This window comes from Lepeophtheirus salmonis, chromosome 5 (assembly GCF_016086655.4).
Source record: "Lepeophtheirus salmonis chromosome 5, UVic_Lsal_1.4, whole genome shotgun sequence".
Classification (NCBI taxonomy): Eukaryota; Metazoa; Arthropoda; class Copepoda; order Siphonostomatoida; family Caligidae; genus Lepeophtheirus; species Lepeophtheirus salmonis.
This window is the reverse complement of record NC_052135.2, coordinates 547,454-565,273: the sequence shown is the minus strand read 5'-3', so window position 1 is coordinate 565,273 and position 17,820 is coordinate 547,454. Positions and strand designations below refer to the sequence as shown.

General features: G+C 31.1%; 1 protein-coding gene across 1 annotated transcript in view; it reads left to right on the top strand.

Moving 5' to 3' along the window:
• The first annotated feature begins 9,208 nt into the window (after nt 1–9,208).
• The window catches only part of LOC121118602 (uncharacterized), a 139,871-nt gene continuing 131,259 nt past the window's right edge, over nt 9,209–17,820 (top strand). Inside the window, exon 1 of the mRNA XM_040713177.2 lies at nt 9,209–9,602. Coding sequence (XP_040569111.1) covers nt 9,452–9,602 — 151 coding nt within the window. The 5' untranslated portion in view covers nt 9,209–9,451. The remainder of the gene's footprint in view (nt 9,603–17,820) is intronic.

The following is a 17,820-nucleotide window of genomic DNA, read 5'->3' as shown; positions in this document are numbered from 1 at the left end:
TGAGTTCAATTATAAAACGAAGACATTTCGGAAATGTTCTTTGTAAACTGAAACTATTGAATGTTTTATTTCACATTTTTTGGCAAGTTAAAGAACATTGTATGTCTCAAAATTATAGCAAAAGTACATTTGTATGTATAATAATATTCATTACTATATTTTTTCTGTTAGTCTGAACATATTGATAGTAGTTACCTAGTTATTGAATCATTCACGTGAAAGATAAGTGATAAGGATACTGTCAGAAAGTCTTTCTACTGTAGGAAATTGTAATCTACATTTATGTATGTATTTAGGATTAAAGATACTTTGGATACAGGACAAAGTTCATGTTACAAAAGTCTTTTTATGTAATCCAAAATGCTCGTAAGCCAAGACTAAATAAATTTAATACCCCTTAAATGTTATCTGCAGGGTGCGGACTTCAAAATTGAAATCTTCTTCGATGCCCTTTAGCCTCAGTTTAAAAAGTCTGACAATGTTATACTTGACTCCATTCAAAAGAGCTGACATAAATTAAATGTTCAAAAGTGGAAATTTAAAAATCAAATTTAATATTTGAAATTAAAAAAACAAAAATTAAATTAAATATTTCAAATTTTTTTTCGAAAATTTAATTTTCTTTTAATAACTATGTATTTAGCAAATTTTTCTACAAAAAATGTAATAATTCATTTTTATTTTATATTTGAAATCTAATTTAAGAAATAATTTTGAAAACAGCTTTGAATTTTTGAAATTTTTCTAGAAAACATTTAGCTTTTTTGTCAATAGCGGTGGATATTTTTCCAAAAAAAAAATTATATTTTGTTAACAGCTATAGATTTTGGAAATTTTTCCAGAAAACATTAAGCTTTTTTGTCAATAGCTGTGGATTTTTGAAATTTTTGTGAACAGCTATAGATTTTTAATTCATTTTTCTAAAAAAATAATTTTTGAGAAAAGCCTTGGGTTTTGTAATTTTTTTCAAAAAATTTGAATTTTTTGTGAGTAGTTGTAGATTTTTGGAAAAAAATTAAATATCAAATTGAATATTTAATTCTTGAAATTTAATTTTTACAATTTTTTTCCCCCAAAAATTAATTTTGCGACTTAAAAAAACAACAAAATGTTATTTTTCTAACTATTATTTAAAATATTAAAAAATCGGAATCGGTATGTTTAGTCATGGGATAATTATAAATGTACAAATTTTGCATCAGTGTTCTCTTGGAAAGGGATAAAATGGTCTTTATATATATAAAGTAACTTAAGATCTTACAATCCTAGTAATCACTCGTTATCTTAATAAAAAATTGGTTCCAATACACTTGCTTATCAAGTATTTAGCAATTCCGTAGTAGTAGTGTTTCTAGAATAATATATAATTCAAAATGGTTGAAATTTGTGAAATTTTTAAATTACAGCAGAACTTTTTCCATGTTCTTATGTTATTCGTACGTCGTATATATTTAATGATTGCTGGAACCAAAATACTGAGGCAAAAAGTCTGATTACCTATCATATGTAAATTTAATTCTGACACATTTAAAATTAATACAACATCTTTTTACTAATATTTTTAACAACTATTTCCTATGCACTTTTAACATCCATCCTCGACGGATCTCAACATCCTTGATTACAGTATATTGGTTCGTATCGAGGACAGACTATGTGTTAAAAGTGTGCCAAATTTGTATATCTTCGAGGAACGAATAACTAATGAATGGATAAAACTCGAACCAGGCTAAATTATTAAAGTCTATTCGTCACATTGGGGCAAGTTGAAGTGTGTTATTGAGGCCAAATGGCTTCATATTGAATAAAATATATCAATGCCGGGTACTCCAGTTAGTTAATTTATAAATACACACAGACAAATGTTTCATGAACCTATTTCGGTTAATTATGGGCCTTTCATAAAAAAATTTGGGGAATGGGTTGAAATATCCAATGATGTTTACTATAGTTTAAGAGATTTAATTTATTAAATATGACCTTTCCCATAAAATATATGATATTATTTTTCTTCAATGGTAGGGAATTTTTTTGACATTTAAGAGTAATTTACGGTGCCTCCAAAGGATTAATCAGAATATCATTTTAGCAAAAATAGAAGATAATTAATTCCAGAATACAAATCTAATCCTGACTTAATTTAGAGAAATATCATTTTACTTTGCTTTAGTGTTGACGGGCCATATATATACAGTATATCAAGAAATGGATGTTCTCTTTTTTAATTTGGAGCCTCTCTAAAAAGAAGTTCAAAAATAAAAAGGGAAACAAATAAAAACAGAAGCAGGCCTATAGTCCAACTTGAAGCTCGAAAAAGGCAGGTTGAGGTCGCTTGGACCTTGGCGTTTCGGTCGGAACGATTCATAGATGGTGGAACTGTCACGTTAGAGCCTCGAGAACAAGGGTGGAGTTGGAACGAAGAAAAAATTTCGAGAGTTGCAAAAATAACCATCGTCAAAATCCTTACGAAAAAAGACGTGAAATTGTCATCCAGTGTCAAACAAGAATGTCTACAAGCACATGAAAAAATCGCTGAAGTTTTTGCCGTACAGTCCTCAAATGCAACCGAAACTCACGGAGATTCAGAAAAAAACCCAACTAATTTTTTGTCGTGAGACGAAAAATTGGTCAACACATGACTGGAGAAGTGTTCTTTTCTCTGAAGAGTTCACCTTTGAACGAGTTCACTAACCCAATCGTCAAACCGATCGCTTTTGGACTTGCAAGAAGGAAGATGTTGCGTTGACACCGAAAGTGAAGTTTCCCTTCAAAATTCACGTTGGTGATATTATCAGCTATCGGGCTCTTAGTGAGCTTCATTTCATACCTTGAGGACAAACTGTGAGGTATTCATACTATGTGGAGACCATACTCAAAGAACTGCTGTACCGCTTCCATGTAAAGGAGCGGGAATACGGATCGGTTCAGACGTGGAAAATGAAACCTGATATGTCAAGAGTTATTGTCTTGCAAGATGGAGCTCCTGCTCATAGCTCTCACATTACTCAAACATGTTCAGCCTAACTTGAACTCATTTCGGTCAAAGGAAACATGGTCTATCAACAGTCTGGACTTGTCTCCGACATAAAATCTATGAGCAATTGTCCAAAATAAGATCAATAAATTACCGCCTGCAACCAATGAAGAAACTCTCTTTCAAAAGGTAAAATTTGCCTGGTCGCAAATTTCAGGAAAACTTTGGATAATTTTATTGCTTGTATAGCCAAAAACATTAAAACAATGTACAAAACTTAAGGGGGATATATTTGGAAATAAAAATACGCCACATTGCTGAATTTACTTTCATTTATGTGTGTTTGAAAAAGAGGATGCAATTTCATTACATACTGTAAATTTGTATTTGGAAAGTAGCTATTGTGCATCCTAAAAAATATATATGGCTCTGTCTATTTGTAGCTATGTACATAAATTTATCAATGTGCTGCTACCTGGAACACGTCGTGATTTAATATTTTTCTTAATAAATTCCAAATCGTAGGTTGTTTGCTTTTTTTTACATTTTTATTATTTTGGTAGCTGTGGTTTTCTATGCATTTTTTTAATGAGGGCAATGAGTTTTTCATGATCATGAAAAAAAAAAACAACTTTTTCACTCTTTTGAAAAAGTTGCAACAAACATGAAATACATAGATAGATAAGGGTATGTAGTAATTTATGATGTAATATACTTGTATACAGTACTGTGGTTATTTGAGCTTCCACATTTTCTACTTGAATTTAAAAAAAATTGTTTTTGAAATCGGTGATTCGTCAATAAATTTCCTTAAAATATTTAAATACCTTTAATTACCGGAGGTACCTAGAGGCAAGATTTATCAGCAATGATGAAAATCCAGTGTAAAATGGGCATGTTAAAAAAAAAGCCCGAAAATTAAAATGGCCACCCTGACAATTTGAAGAATGTTTTGTAGGAGAGAAAGAATAATGCTCATGACGTTTCATTCGATCAGCTACAATCAGCTGTTACAAGAGAGGAAGGAGAAAAGGATATAAAAAGGAAATTTCCTAGAATTACTCTGAAATCGATCACAAATTCTACTCTGAGTCCAAAAAGGAGTTACAATTATAATTTTGCAACAAATCCTCAGGGTTACGCTCCGTCTATAATGAGCACACACGAACGTTCAAACAGGGGTTACATTGTATAAGTTTGCCCGCATGTCACCATTTCTCTTTCTATGTCAAAATTGAAGGTAACGACAGCAGATAGTCGAAATACAATTATCACAACCTTTTAATAATGATTAAAACAAGCATTGCAAAGTGAAGATTATATTATTTGAGTAGGTGGAGAGGTATGAGAGTTACTCGAAAATGTTTCCTAGGAGGATTACATAATCATTGATGACATCTTCTCCATGATACCTACTACCTTCGCCCTATAATTATACTGTAATACTGTGTAGTGGATACAAGAAAAAGTTGTAGTGCTTTAATAATTGACATGTGATTCCCTTCGGGCTTAATCCTTAGTCCACAGATCGACTCAGAGTCCTTCTTCCTGGTATACTTCTTAAGAGAAGAACTCACATCCTCTTTCACATAATGAGTCCTTTTATTTACTTTTATAATCTTCCAATGTGCTGATTGTCCGAATATCTCAAAAAAGTGAAATAATATATTCTTCGCTTTGCGAAGTTATTTCCTTGACTTTTGGAAAAAATTTCAGATATTAATTTAGAAACAATTTCAAAAATTAGATTTTGGATTTTTTTCTAAAAATATTAAATTTTCTATTAAAAATAAAAAAATCTTTAATTTGGAGGAGGGAGTACAGGACCTCCGGCCCGCCTCCTGGAGACACGCCTGACATATGTAGTCTTTCTCTTATATTTGTAAGATAAATACTTGATACGTCCAAAATTAAGCGTATTTTGCAATCTTTTTTCCATAAAAATAGTGTCTCGAATAAACCTAGTCTCTATGGAGATATTTTGTAGCTACTTACTGCCACTTTACAAATGTATTCGTTTGAAGATTTTGATTGATGTTTTACTTGTTAGAAAATAATAATTTATTTGATGCAAAAATGAGATATTTGACACTAAGTTGTCCCGTCCCTATTAAACTATTTTATTTGTCATATATATATATATATAAATCATATCGAAATGTCTTTAATCCAATATAGTTTTAGAACTGGGTGTAAATTATTTATCTAACCATCTTTTTTCAGTCAATTTTTTTAAAGATAAGAGATGAATCGTAATCTAAATGATTATCATTAGTGTTCTGCGTTTAGATTTTTTTTTTTTGAAACATATATATCGACACATTTTCGAAATGGCAAATAAAATCTACAATCAGATCTCCAGCATACTACGGAGCAATGCCAAAGTGTGCAAAATGAATTAAACGTATCCCTGTTAAGTATACATAAAATTATAAGTCATCTTATCGGAGGTGAGGACTTTTTTCTCTATCATAGGTGGAATTTGATATTTTTTCTAGGGCGCCAAAATTTATTTATTTTAATACTTCGAAAATAAAATATACATGTTAATATAACACATCTTCAAAACCAGGTGGCTGGGCCCCTTTCTATTCTGTAACTCCGCCTATACCCCTCCCCATACTGCAAAAATGACCCAGAAATGTTGAAATAACTCTTTTATTTCTTTAGCATATCGCAGCCTAACTGTTAGACTGATATGTATCAAAGTTTCCAACATCTTTTAATTAACATTATTTTAACGAAAGAATCTAAATTTTTAATAGCCATTGAAGTGATCTGTCTGATTGACCTTTTTATTACCGTATCACGGAAAGATACCACAAAACTCAACATCTATGCAAGGTTAATAGAAAGACAAGGTTATACCATAACGCTTTTCTGACTGATGTTTGACTTCCCTCACACTTTTTAATAGGCACGTCATAGAGTATAGCTGTCACCAAGAGTAGCTATGTATCGCCTTCTTTGACTATTACTGTGGGAGTACGACTGTTATACTCTATGACGTCAAAATATGTTTGTCCTGCCCAGCAGTCGGTACAGTGCATCTAATTAAAAATTATTGGAAGCCCGATTATATGATGATATAACCTTGTATCTATATTAATTTTGCATCGACGTTGTTTTAAAAAAGTACATCTTTCCCCTTAATGTAATGCATACCAATATTCATACATAATTAGTAAACTATAAGCTTTGTTTTCAAATTTGCAGAATTATAATTCTATCTATAGTTAAGAATCTTTTTGTGTTGTGTTTTTGTGTTGACGGGCGAAATATGTACTCCCCTTTTCTTTTCTTTTTATTAAACGCGCTCGTTGTTAAGAATGAGTCCACTACTGGCAAAAAAAAAAAAAAAAAAACGGACACACTTTTCTTTATCAATATAAAAGATTTATAATTTGGGAATATCTGCTTGTATACAAGGAGAGGATTCAAAAATAAGAAAATTTTAAAAGCCGTTTTCACTTCAACATATTTTTATTTTCGATCATTTTTATAGCAATCATTTGAATCATAAGTTGGTAATTCAACAATTTTCTATACTTTTTATTCAATATTCCCCCCTCTATTCTGAATGATGGCTTCAATACAGAGACAAACAGAAGCACAGCTGGCCTTGATGAAGGCTGAGGACATGTTTTTCCACTCATCTATGATCACGGCCTTTGGGGCATCGACATTCAAATGAGAAGTCTTGTTCGTCTTGCCCTTCAAGACGGACCAAATAGCAAAGTCCATGGAGTTCACATAGGGTGAGGACGAAGGTCAGAAGTCTGTTTGCCAGAAGGTGGTCATATTCTAAATGCAGAAATGCTGCACATTCTTGAACGTGTGTGTCGGGGCGCCGTCTTAGGAAAGCACATAGTTTGTCTATATGAGTGTGCTCTTCAACCATGGCAAGAAATGGTACCTGAGGACCTTGTAGTTTACGTCCGTGTCTACTTTCTCGTTGAAGAAGTAGGGAGGCATCTTGCTGCTGTCGAACGCCACGACGCCGAGGACCAGGACCTAAGCTGGATGTTTGGTCTTGAAGGTCCCCTCAACCTGAGCTCTTGATTCAGCCAAGAAGTAATCATTTCTCCTATTCAGAACAGCGTCCACTGTGAAGATCTTCTTGTGCGCGGAGGAGATCGCAAACCCTCTGTTGTTTTGCTTGCAGCTCAGACATTTTTGGTTGCACAAAAACAAAACAAACGTCCAACTGTAGCATTTTGTCAGCTCTTTCAAATGGCGCCACAAAATTGTCAGACTTTAGAACTGAGGCCATGCGGCCTCGAAGAGGATTACAATTATTGAGTCCTCACACTGTATATTCAAGATTGTTTTTGTGTTAACCCACTACATATATATTTATGCTTGAATATCATTTGCAGTAGCAGACCATTCAATTTAAGTACCCAAACTCCATCCACCATACAAACATATGTAATATGTACATATTCCCCTATTATAACATTCAACGCACTCAAAAGAGAATATACAGGGATATTATTTTCTTTCAAGTAAATTCGACCTTTCTTAATGGTTTTAGGGTCCTATGCATGGGTAATAAACATAATTTTTACTTAATAGTCGAGCTCATTTACATATTATAACTTTTTACCTTCATTTTCCCTATGACGTTGATCCTCTTGACTTACAAGGACGGATTGGACATGATGCTTAAGTGAGGATTTCTATACAAAATATGAAAAGTAACGTTTATCCTTTCAAAAAGGAAAAAAGGAAAAAAAGTTTTAATGGTTTTGGTAAATGTCTCTCGTGAGATTAATACACAATACACAAAGCAATGATTATAGTAAGGGGTTGGCTATTATTTCATCATTTATTCTTCTTTTGGTAAATGTATGCAGTAGCTGTTTCTAATCCATTGATTTTGATTGTTTTATAATTACATTTCCAGGAGCATGGATCTGAGTTATTAAGCATCGATGAACGTTGATTTAATAATATAGATATCCAAAGTACAAAATAATATGTTTTTCTGGTATATTTAAAAAAGGAAACGAAAATTCACATTGTCATCCTGACAATTTGACGAATGTTTGGGAAGAGTCTTTATGCTGTCATTACGTGTCATTAAATTAGCTACGAGGAGCTATTAGATGAAGGGCTAAGTACAAATCCCACTCGGGATCTAACGATGATATAGGCAGGAATTGTAGGGATATGGATCTTCAATTCTACTCCAAGCATAACAAAAAACTTAGTAGGGGCATCAGCAGGATTATATATTTGGGGGGGGGGGCTTGGCTCTTTTATTTAAAAAAAAAAATTAAAAATTTTAATTTTATGGAAAAAATTTCCATTATTAAATTTTCTGTGGAAGATTTAAAAAATCCACAGGTATTGACAAAAAATATCAAAAATTGTATTTTAAATACTAAATATTGGAAAAAAATTCAAAAATCCACAGTTGACAAAAAATTAAAAATTTCAAAAATTAAATTTTTTGGAAAAAAAATTCAAAAATGTATAGCTATTCATAAATAATTAAATTTTTGGAAAAATAAATCAAGTATTACATTTTGAAGTAAAGAGCAAAAAATCATTAATTTGTAGGAGGATACGGTCCCTCCAACCCACCCCCATGCGGACACACCTGATTGCTTACACTTATAACTATGCAACAAATCTTCTGTGTTACTTTTTGTCTTTCACGAACTAGTGATTACTTTATATTTATTGTTCTCTCTTCAATAATAAAATAATAATGATAAGAGCTTTTTAAAATAAAAACAAATTTTTCAATTACTAAACGACTCCTCTTTCATAGACATATTTTTTAAATATCTGTAGATACGTATAGGACTTTCATATCAAAATCCTATACTAATATATACTGATAAATAAAAGTGATATTTTCTATGATTGACAGTCCTTCAAATATCCCACCCCATACATATCTACAAATGACGTTTCAATTCATTCAATATTACATAGATAGGTTCACGAATAAGACGACATGAACTGACCGATTATACGCTATAAGTCAAAATGTCTTGTGATGTAATCAAGTCTTTATTTGAATATCATAGCAACAAATGTCGATTAAAATATTTCTCATAGATAAATCAAAGCTTGTGTTATGGTTAAATGGAGTTGCCTACATAATTATATTGACTTGGATATTTGAATGAGTTTTCTTGGGAGAAGTTGTGACGAAATATTATATGCATGATAATTGTCCAAAAGTGTGTATTTAAGTGTGAAGGTATAGTTTTTAACAAATAGAAAGTAAATCACAAACGAATAGTTAGTGGGGAAAAAATACTTTAGAAATATTAGGTATACGGTTAATTCTTTCATCTTTGGCAAATTTTCAAAATTCAGCGTAAATAACAAATTAAACAAAGATTGATTCAAGTATATTTGAAACTTTTGTGTTAACAAGACATAACATAGCTAAAGTTTAGTTATTGTTATATTTCATATGCAGTGTAGTTTTCTGTGATTGATAAACGATCCAAAATGAAGCGCTTCTTGGACCAATTTGATCCTGAAGGACAGGATGATGTCATCGGTGGAGCCCTTAACTTTTTGGAAAAACATTTAAATGAATTAGAAGATAAATTAAACTTTTGGAAAGTGGATCCACAGTTTTGGAGTCTTGATATTGAAGGTAAGAATTAGTCAATACAAGCTATTAGTGATAATTATATGTTAGAGCATCGTGCATTGCAAATGTATTTTTTATGTCCTAAGAAAATGTAAATAGACAAAAAATGAGTTCAAATATTGTCTAGCCCTTCTTTTGTGTCCATATTTATTATTATTTTTCTTATAATATAATACATAAATACATATACATTGAAGGTTGCGTGAATGAATGATTAATCAAACAAAAGTTCCTTTCCGTTTTGTTTTATAGAAATACGAGTGCCGATTAAAATAAATTGTTATTTTCTAATTTCGAATTCAATTATCAAATTAATTTTTTATTATGTTGGTACACTTGTTCAGGGGCGTTTGTAAGACTATATATATTTTTTTTTTGAAGGGGTGGGGGAGGGGGAACGGGCTAAGGTTTTTGAATATTTTTGAAAACAAATCCAAAAATTAAAACATTTTTTGGAAAAAAATTCAAATATCTATACTTTTTAAAGTCTATAGCTTCTCAAAAAAATTAAATTTTTGAAAAAAAACTCAAAATCCACATATATTTAGAAAAAAATTAAAATATTATTTTTTTCCGCAAAAAATATATAGAAATTCCATCACTTTTCTTAAAAAACTAATTTTTTTCAAGAAAAAAATTTCCAAAATCGACAACTGTTCACAAAACATTATTTTTTTGGAAAAAAATAATAAAAATTATAAAATAATATATTAATAAAATAAATATTCAAAAAATTTAATTTCAAATATAACATTTTGGAGAAAAATTTCAAAAAATCCATAGCCATTCTCAGAAAATCAAATTTTTGAAAAATTAAATTAAATTTTATGAAAAATAATTTCAAATTTAAAACTTTTGGAGAAAAATTTCTAAAATCATAGCTATTGTCAATAAATTAAATTTTTGGAAAAATAATTTCAAATATAAAATTTTTTGAAAAATTAAATTTTTTTAATTATTAAATCTTTTGAAAAATAGTTTTAAATATTAAATTTTTTAGTAAAAAGGAAAACATTCTTAATTTGAGGAAGGACTACAGCCCCTTTAGCCAACCCTCTGCAGACACCCTTGAGGTTCACAATCTCAGCCATTTTGCATTGTTAGTTTGTTTTTGACGGATAAAAGATTAAACGTCTATTGGTGTGCTCTGCTGTTTTCTACTATTGAAAAAATAGAAAGAAAAAATCAATTTATAAGAAAATTCTATGAAAAATTTTAAAAGAGTGTTTATTCCTCAAAATTTATAATGTTGTAAAAAAAAATATATATATTTTTGAAGAACAAACAATTTGGCAAATGCTTTTAGAGGATTTTCCACTGGAACGTACAAATTTGCCTTAATATGAAATTATATGGAATATGTACGTACATGTATAAATTATACACTTCAGTTTCATTCAAAAATCAATTTATAAGGTGTTGTACTAAATATACACGTCAACAAAAAAGCAAGCCAGAACGATTTTTCTAAAAATTGAAGATGGATGACAATTTCGATCATCAAATGATTCTTATTAACCTTTTGTAGGCACCGTAAATTGCACTTAAATTATAAGTCTTTTAAATACATAAAGGTTCCAAATTATAACTAATTTTTGGGGGTATCTTAGCTCATGGAAGAACACACACCAACTTTCAGTCAGATAAGTCTATTTCTTTCTGTATGGCATTCGTTAAAATCAAGGTAGTAGAGTGATTAACAAAAAATGGGCGAAAAAGAATTTCGCGTGTTGAAGAAACATTTCTTTATGAAAGGCTAAACACTTCAAGAGACTAAAAATAAGTTTGATAAACATTATGGGGACTCTGCACCTTCGATTAGAACAGTTTATAAGTGGTTTCAAATTATCGGAGTTTCGATATGGGCACAAGGAACGCCAAACGTTCGGGACTTCCTATTGAGGTTACTACTCCAGTAATCATTGATAAAATCCATGATATGGTAATCGATGACAAAAGAGTGAAGGTAAGTGAGATTGCTAGTGCTGTGAATATCTAGGGTTGGAACCCTATTACCATTAATTTTGCGACAACAACTGCTGAGGTGTGAACTGATGCATTGTAGTGGTAGAAAACGACTTTTTTTTTGGGCCAATCGTGGGCTTTTTTCTTTTAGCTAGGTTTTCAAACGGTCCAATAATAGTGAATCATATGCACTTGTAATAGTTTCACCCTTTTCCAGATAGTCATTGAGGATTATTCCTTGCAAATCCAAAAGAGAGCCTCCATAATCTTTCTGGCCGATTCCTTGATTCAAACAAATGCCAAACAGAAACAGAAAAGGTCAAGAAGTTATTGGGACAAAGCTCCATGTTCTCTTCCATCCAGGCTTGCGCAATAGTGGCTGTGTGTGTGGCTAACTCATCCTGCTGGAAGACGTTGGACGCCTTGCCCGACTTCTTGGTAATATTAAAGACCTACGGGAGTGCCTTGGTCTTCAAGATCTCCAAATAGTCGGGCATGACGTCCTACGTTTTTCAGCAGGATGGTGCATCACTTCACCTGTCTTAGATATGTGGGGGAAGTCTTTAAAAGTGTCTTCAAAGTAAACAACCCACTTGTTCTGCTTGTTGAAGACGGGGTCGACAGTAAATTTTCTTTCACCTGAAAAGAAGATCACACTGTTGCCATGATGCTTTAGGTCGTTTAAAAGGCGTTTGACCCCCTCCAAACGGATATTTTGTTGCTGTCGAGTCATTAATGGTCTTTCCATGTACCTTTTGGACTTTTCCCCTGCGGCCTTGATCGCCCTGGACACAGTGGAGGGAAGCACTTACTTCTTTTTGACAAATTGGGCCACGTACATGGTGTGCTTGGCATCAAACGCCTTCTTGGCCACTTCTGTGGTCAGTTGGGCTTGATTTTAAGACTTTTCCCTTCTTTCATGAGCTTTCTGACCCTGTAGACGGTGTGTCTCTCGATCCCAACCATCTTGACAATTTCAGGTGTGCAGTGGCAGGTGTAAATAAAAAAAAACAATCTGATTTTGTTTTGCTTCCATTTTTGTTTACAGAAATTATAGAGGCAATTGCAACAAATCATTCGAAAGCTTAAAAATTTAACTGTCGCGTGAAACATCGAAAATTTACGAATTACTCCCACTATATTGAGATTTTTTCCTTTTCTTGATTGTTTTTATATGGACGTACCACATGTATGAAATGCAAACATCAGTTTAATTTCAATATATTTAGATGGCGTTGTTTTAAATGATGCATATTACACATGTAAAAATTTAAGCCGATTACTGTAAATTTTAATGGTGTTCATGATGATTAATCCCACAAAAAACAATTGTAGCTAATGTATAGCATGAATAACTAACGCAGTTACTTTCAGGTGTCATCTTTTACAATCTATTTTCCCATCCTTATGCTATTAGTGCATATTCATATCCAAGTGTATAAATATGTACATTTATGGTATATAATAAATGTGCAAATAACCTTGGTTTGAGCAACAATGGAACTAGTCACTACTCCTTGTTGTCTCTACAAATATACTTATGTGTGTACATGTTCGCTTATATATTTAATTTTTCGGGGATCGTGACGCCCACGTTACCGTATTTATATATTATATGATAAAATGAATCCAATCTACGTATTTACCTTAGTAGCTTAGTATATCTACAATATACATATTAAACAACAACGTTGGCTCAAGCCTTGCATGACACGTGATGGTTCTGCTGAGGGGATTCGTTTAATACATCGAATGATTAAAAAATCCCTTTAGCGAAGGAGATGAGTCATCCCATCATTCCTTCAACCATTTAGTAGTAGTCTAATGCAACGAAATCTCATTGTGGAATTGTTAGTAAATAAATGTTAGCACCTTACTAACAATAAATATATAAATAAACAGTTGATTTCATTTCATTTATTGTCAAAAACCATTGGTTCATTCAACAGGGCGTTACATCACAAACACACATGTATACATTGTATTTGTTGTCAGCTGTCCCCTTTAATCAGTGTTCTGAAACGTTGATTGGTTAAATTAGAAAGGGCTTTTGCTAAACTCTGAACACCTCTCAATACATAGTTATTGAATACGTGTCAATTACAATCCTAAACAACTTCTACTTAGACTGATCCAGGGAATGAGCTTTGTCTACATATATTTGTATGTTTACAAAATAATCGAGAGTGTCTTGAAGTAAAATAATATTAACTCTCTGAATGAGGATATTATTGAATATATTTATTGGATCTAGGAATATTGTTCTGTTGAATATCTTCATCTGCAAATTGCCATCAGTAGAAAGTTACCCACCATCAGACTTTATATTTTATAATTCATCTACCAATCTGTCCCATCTACAAGGGGTCTGATTTTTCCCATCTGCAGAAAAACAGTTAAACATAGATAGCTTTCGTCGAAGATACAAGTATAAAAAAGTATTCAGAAATTAGTCAGAGTTTTTTATATTTCTTGAAGCACCGGTGGTGGTTTTTAATCTGCATCGAAGCCCCAATTTTATACTGCACAACCCATTAACATAGAGTATAGGGGATTCTATATGAGGTTCTTTGAAGTGCCAGTGGAAGTTTTTGACCTGTGTAGAGATCCCACGGTTATTCTACATAAATCCCGCGTGCATGTGGTGCAATTAAGGAAAACACTTCCCGTATCCTAAGCAATTTTAGGCGTAACACGTTCCAAAAGCAACGTGTTACTTTAATATATTACATTAGGTAGTAACGGAGTAATATAACGCGCTACTAAATATATTACGCTAATAGTATTAGAGTTACTGAGTCCGGAAACGTGCGTTACAATACGAGCTGTCTCACAGGCGAGGTGTTTTCGAAAAAACAACAGAGGCGTAACAGCCGTAAATAAAGAGGAGAAGAAGGTGGGTTTAAATCAATACAAAAGAAGCCGATTTGATTTGGTGATTTCAAGATGGTAACAACGAAGGATAATTCAACATTTTCTAAATGGTTATACTTGCATTATTTTCAATTTATCAGAGAAATAGACCAGAACCTCACAGTAAGGTGCACTCTATGTGATCGCTGGAAGCCTGGTAATAAGTAATTTATTACTCTACACAGAATGTAATATATTAAAGAAACGAATTACTTTCAAATGCAAGTAACTAGTAATATGAAATATATTACATTTTGGAAGGAATTTGCCCAACACGGATCCTTAGGTGGGTCAAACTCATGTGTTGATGGGACAGATCGGTTGATGAATCACAATGAATTGTAGTAATATTGCGGAAGGGGAAATCCTCTTGGCAAAATATTTATTAGTTGTAAATTCAAATTCAAAATGGTATTTTGTGTGGCAGAAAATTAAATTACAAATGACTACTCCTTCTAATTTCTTTATATTGCAGCCCAAACTACATATTGTTAATTAACTTATTAAATAACAGTTAATTTCAAACCTTTTTTCTTTCCCTCCTCCTACTTGAAGGGTTTAGAGATGTAATTATTATGTGTAATATTTAGTTGTTCTTCCTTCTTGATTAATAGCCTTTTGACGCATTTATATTTGTTACGTAATGCAAATAGCATGTATTGATTCACCCTTTAACGTAATTCTTCATTAACGCCAATGTGTAACTATTAACGCTTTTCGTTGAAATGACTTTCCTTTAATATGAAAATTTGCATATTGTATTTATGTGATTCTAAAACGTCAGCATTTTTTGTATAAAAAGAAACCAAAAATTAACATGTTAATATTGACAATTTGAAGAATATTTATAAGGAGAGAAGCTTAGATCTCATGACATTTTATTAAATTAGCAGGGAAACCCATAAGAGAAAGGAAATATACACAAATCCCACTCTGAATCAAACAAGGACAAAGGCGGATATTACTCCTTTTTCTATGCTCAATACTACTCTGAGTCCAACAAGGACCTACGCTTATAACTCTAAAACAAATCCTAAGTGATGCTCTTTGAGTTTACAAACATTGATTTCTATATATTTATGTGTTTAAGAATAATAGAATAATTATAAAACTTAGAAAATAACAAAAAAAATCCCTCGTTAAAAATGCTCAGAATTTACAGCTAGAGGTGATATCCTCCATTGCCCGGAGTAATGTAATTAGACGTCGACTAAAGGACACAATTAACATTAATAACATACATCAGGGTATCCGTAGGATTATATATAGATATATTGTTTTTTTTTTTTTTTTTTGGGGGGTGGGAAGGGCTTGGTTTTTGGATTTTTTTTTGTTGAAAAAATCAAAAATTAAGAAATTAAATTTTTTCGAAAAAAATTTCAAAAATTATAGTACAAATATCAAAAGTTTTTTTCAAATATTAAATTTCAAATATGACATTTTTTGGAAAAAAATGTAATATTAAATTTTTGGGGAAAAAAAAATTCAAAAATAATATACATATGTATATATATTTTTTTTTCAAATATTATATTTTTTCGAAAAAAAAAATCCACAGCTACTCACAAAAAGTTAAAAAGTTTTTATTTACGTTTTTTAGAAAAAAAGTTTCAAATATTAAATTTTTCGGAAAAAAAAAATAAATAAATAAAATTACCAACATATACTAAATTTTGTTGAAATTTTTTTTTCTAATATTATATTTTTTTGGAAAAAAAATTCCAAAATCCACAGCTACTCAAGAAAAGTTAAAAAGTAAAGAAAAAAAGTTTCAAACATTAAATTTTTGGGAAAAAAAAAAATAAATTATATACATATATGGGTTTTTTATCAAATATTATATTTTTTGCGAAAAAAACCCCACAGCTATTTACAAAAAGTTAAAAGGAAAAAAATTTCAAATATTAAATTTTTCGGAAAAGAAATTCAAAAATCCATAGTTATTAAATCCTAACTTTATTTAGAAGTTGGAAAAAATTATAATTGGGTAATCATTTGTATTGAGGGTCGGTTTGAAAATCCTAGACTGGTCTAAGTATGTCCCAAATAAAAATTCTGTTTAGATCAGTTTCATTAAAAACTCTTTGTCAACGATTTTATAGATGAATTGTTAATGACCTCAGTTGTGTTTCAAAATTGTGAACATTCACCTACAATAACACCATATGTGGTTTATTTGTGGTTTAAACAAATCATATTTGTACAACTCATACATCAGACTACATTAGAGACCGAAAAATATCGGTCCATTTATTGAAAACAAAAAAAATTGGTCCATGATTTGAAAACGTTAAACTTCGGTCTACAGTATGATATCACGGTCTCATATCGATCAAGAAAAAATCCTTCAAGACCAAACAGAAAATAAATTTGCTTTAGAACCGATTCTCAAAACAAGTAATCATGTATAAAATCCTACATTGACAAAGTTTCAAAATTATTAAATTCCAAAAATACCATCACTCCAATTATGAGATTATGTGAATGGTTAAATGAATTAGACGTATATTTAATTAGCAAAAGTACGAGCAAAAATTGTCGCATGGCTAATGATGGTTCAAGCCTCTTATACACTTTATAGAGGTACGAATATTAGTCAATTAATTATATGCATTTCCAAAGTTAACTTTTATCTTAATATCTCATTAATTATAATTTTTTCTATTGTGGTTTCGCAGATGTGTAGAATACAATTTAAGATATTGTTGCTTATAGTTTTTTTTTCTGCACTAAAAATTGCAACACTATACAATAAATAAATGTCTAATATATGTATGTTTGGAGAGGCAAATTTTAAAACCTGTTTTTCTAAAGAAATATTTTAATTTTTATTTTCAAGATGTAAAATATTTTTATGAGCTCTACAGACTTTTGTGCCTTGAAGGCTAAATGTTGCCTTGATAGTATTAGAAAAACTGCTCTGGGGAAAATAACAGATGAAAGATTGCCCTGGAGGAAATTGCCAGTTCGAAAAATTGCCTGTAATTTTGTGTAAACAAATATCTATATATTATAAATTCCTACATAAAATAATACAATAAATTTATACATAACAATTAAATTGTATATGCCATGAAGGAGGGTTAAAAAAAATGTCAACAATATATGACTTCTGAAGTAAAATTACAGTTGTACACATTGAACTAACATAGTCTATATGGTTGGTTTTTTTTTAAATTAGCAAATGTGAGACATTCACCTTCTTGGTTTGGCCATCACAATTGGTTTTTAACACTACCAAGACTTCCACGCTCAACCTGAGGGCTTGAAAATATTTTTTGGTATTAGAAGGGTTCCTTGACGCTGCTTTTTAAGGATCCAGGGGTACTCTCAAGAACTCCAT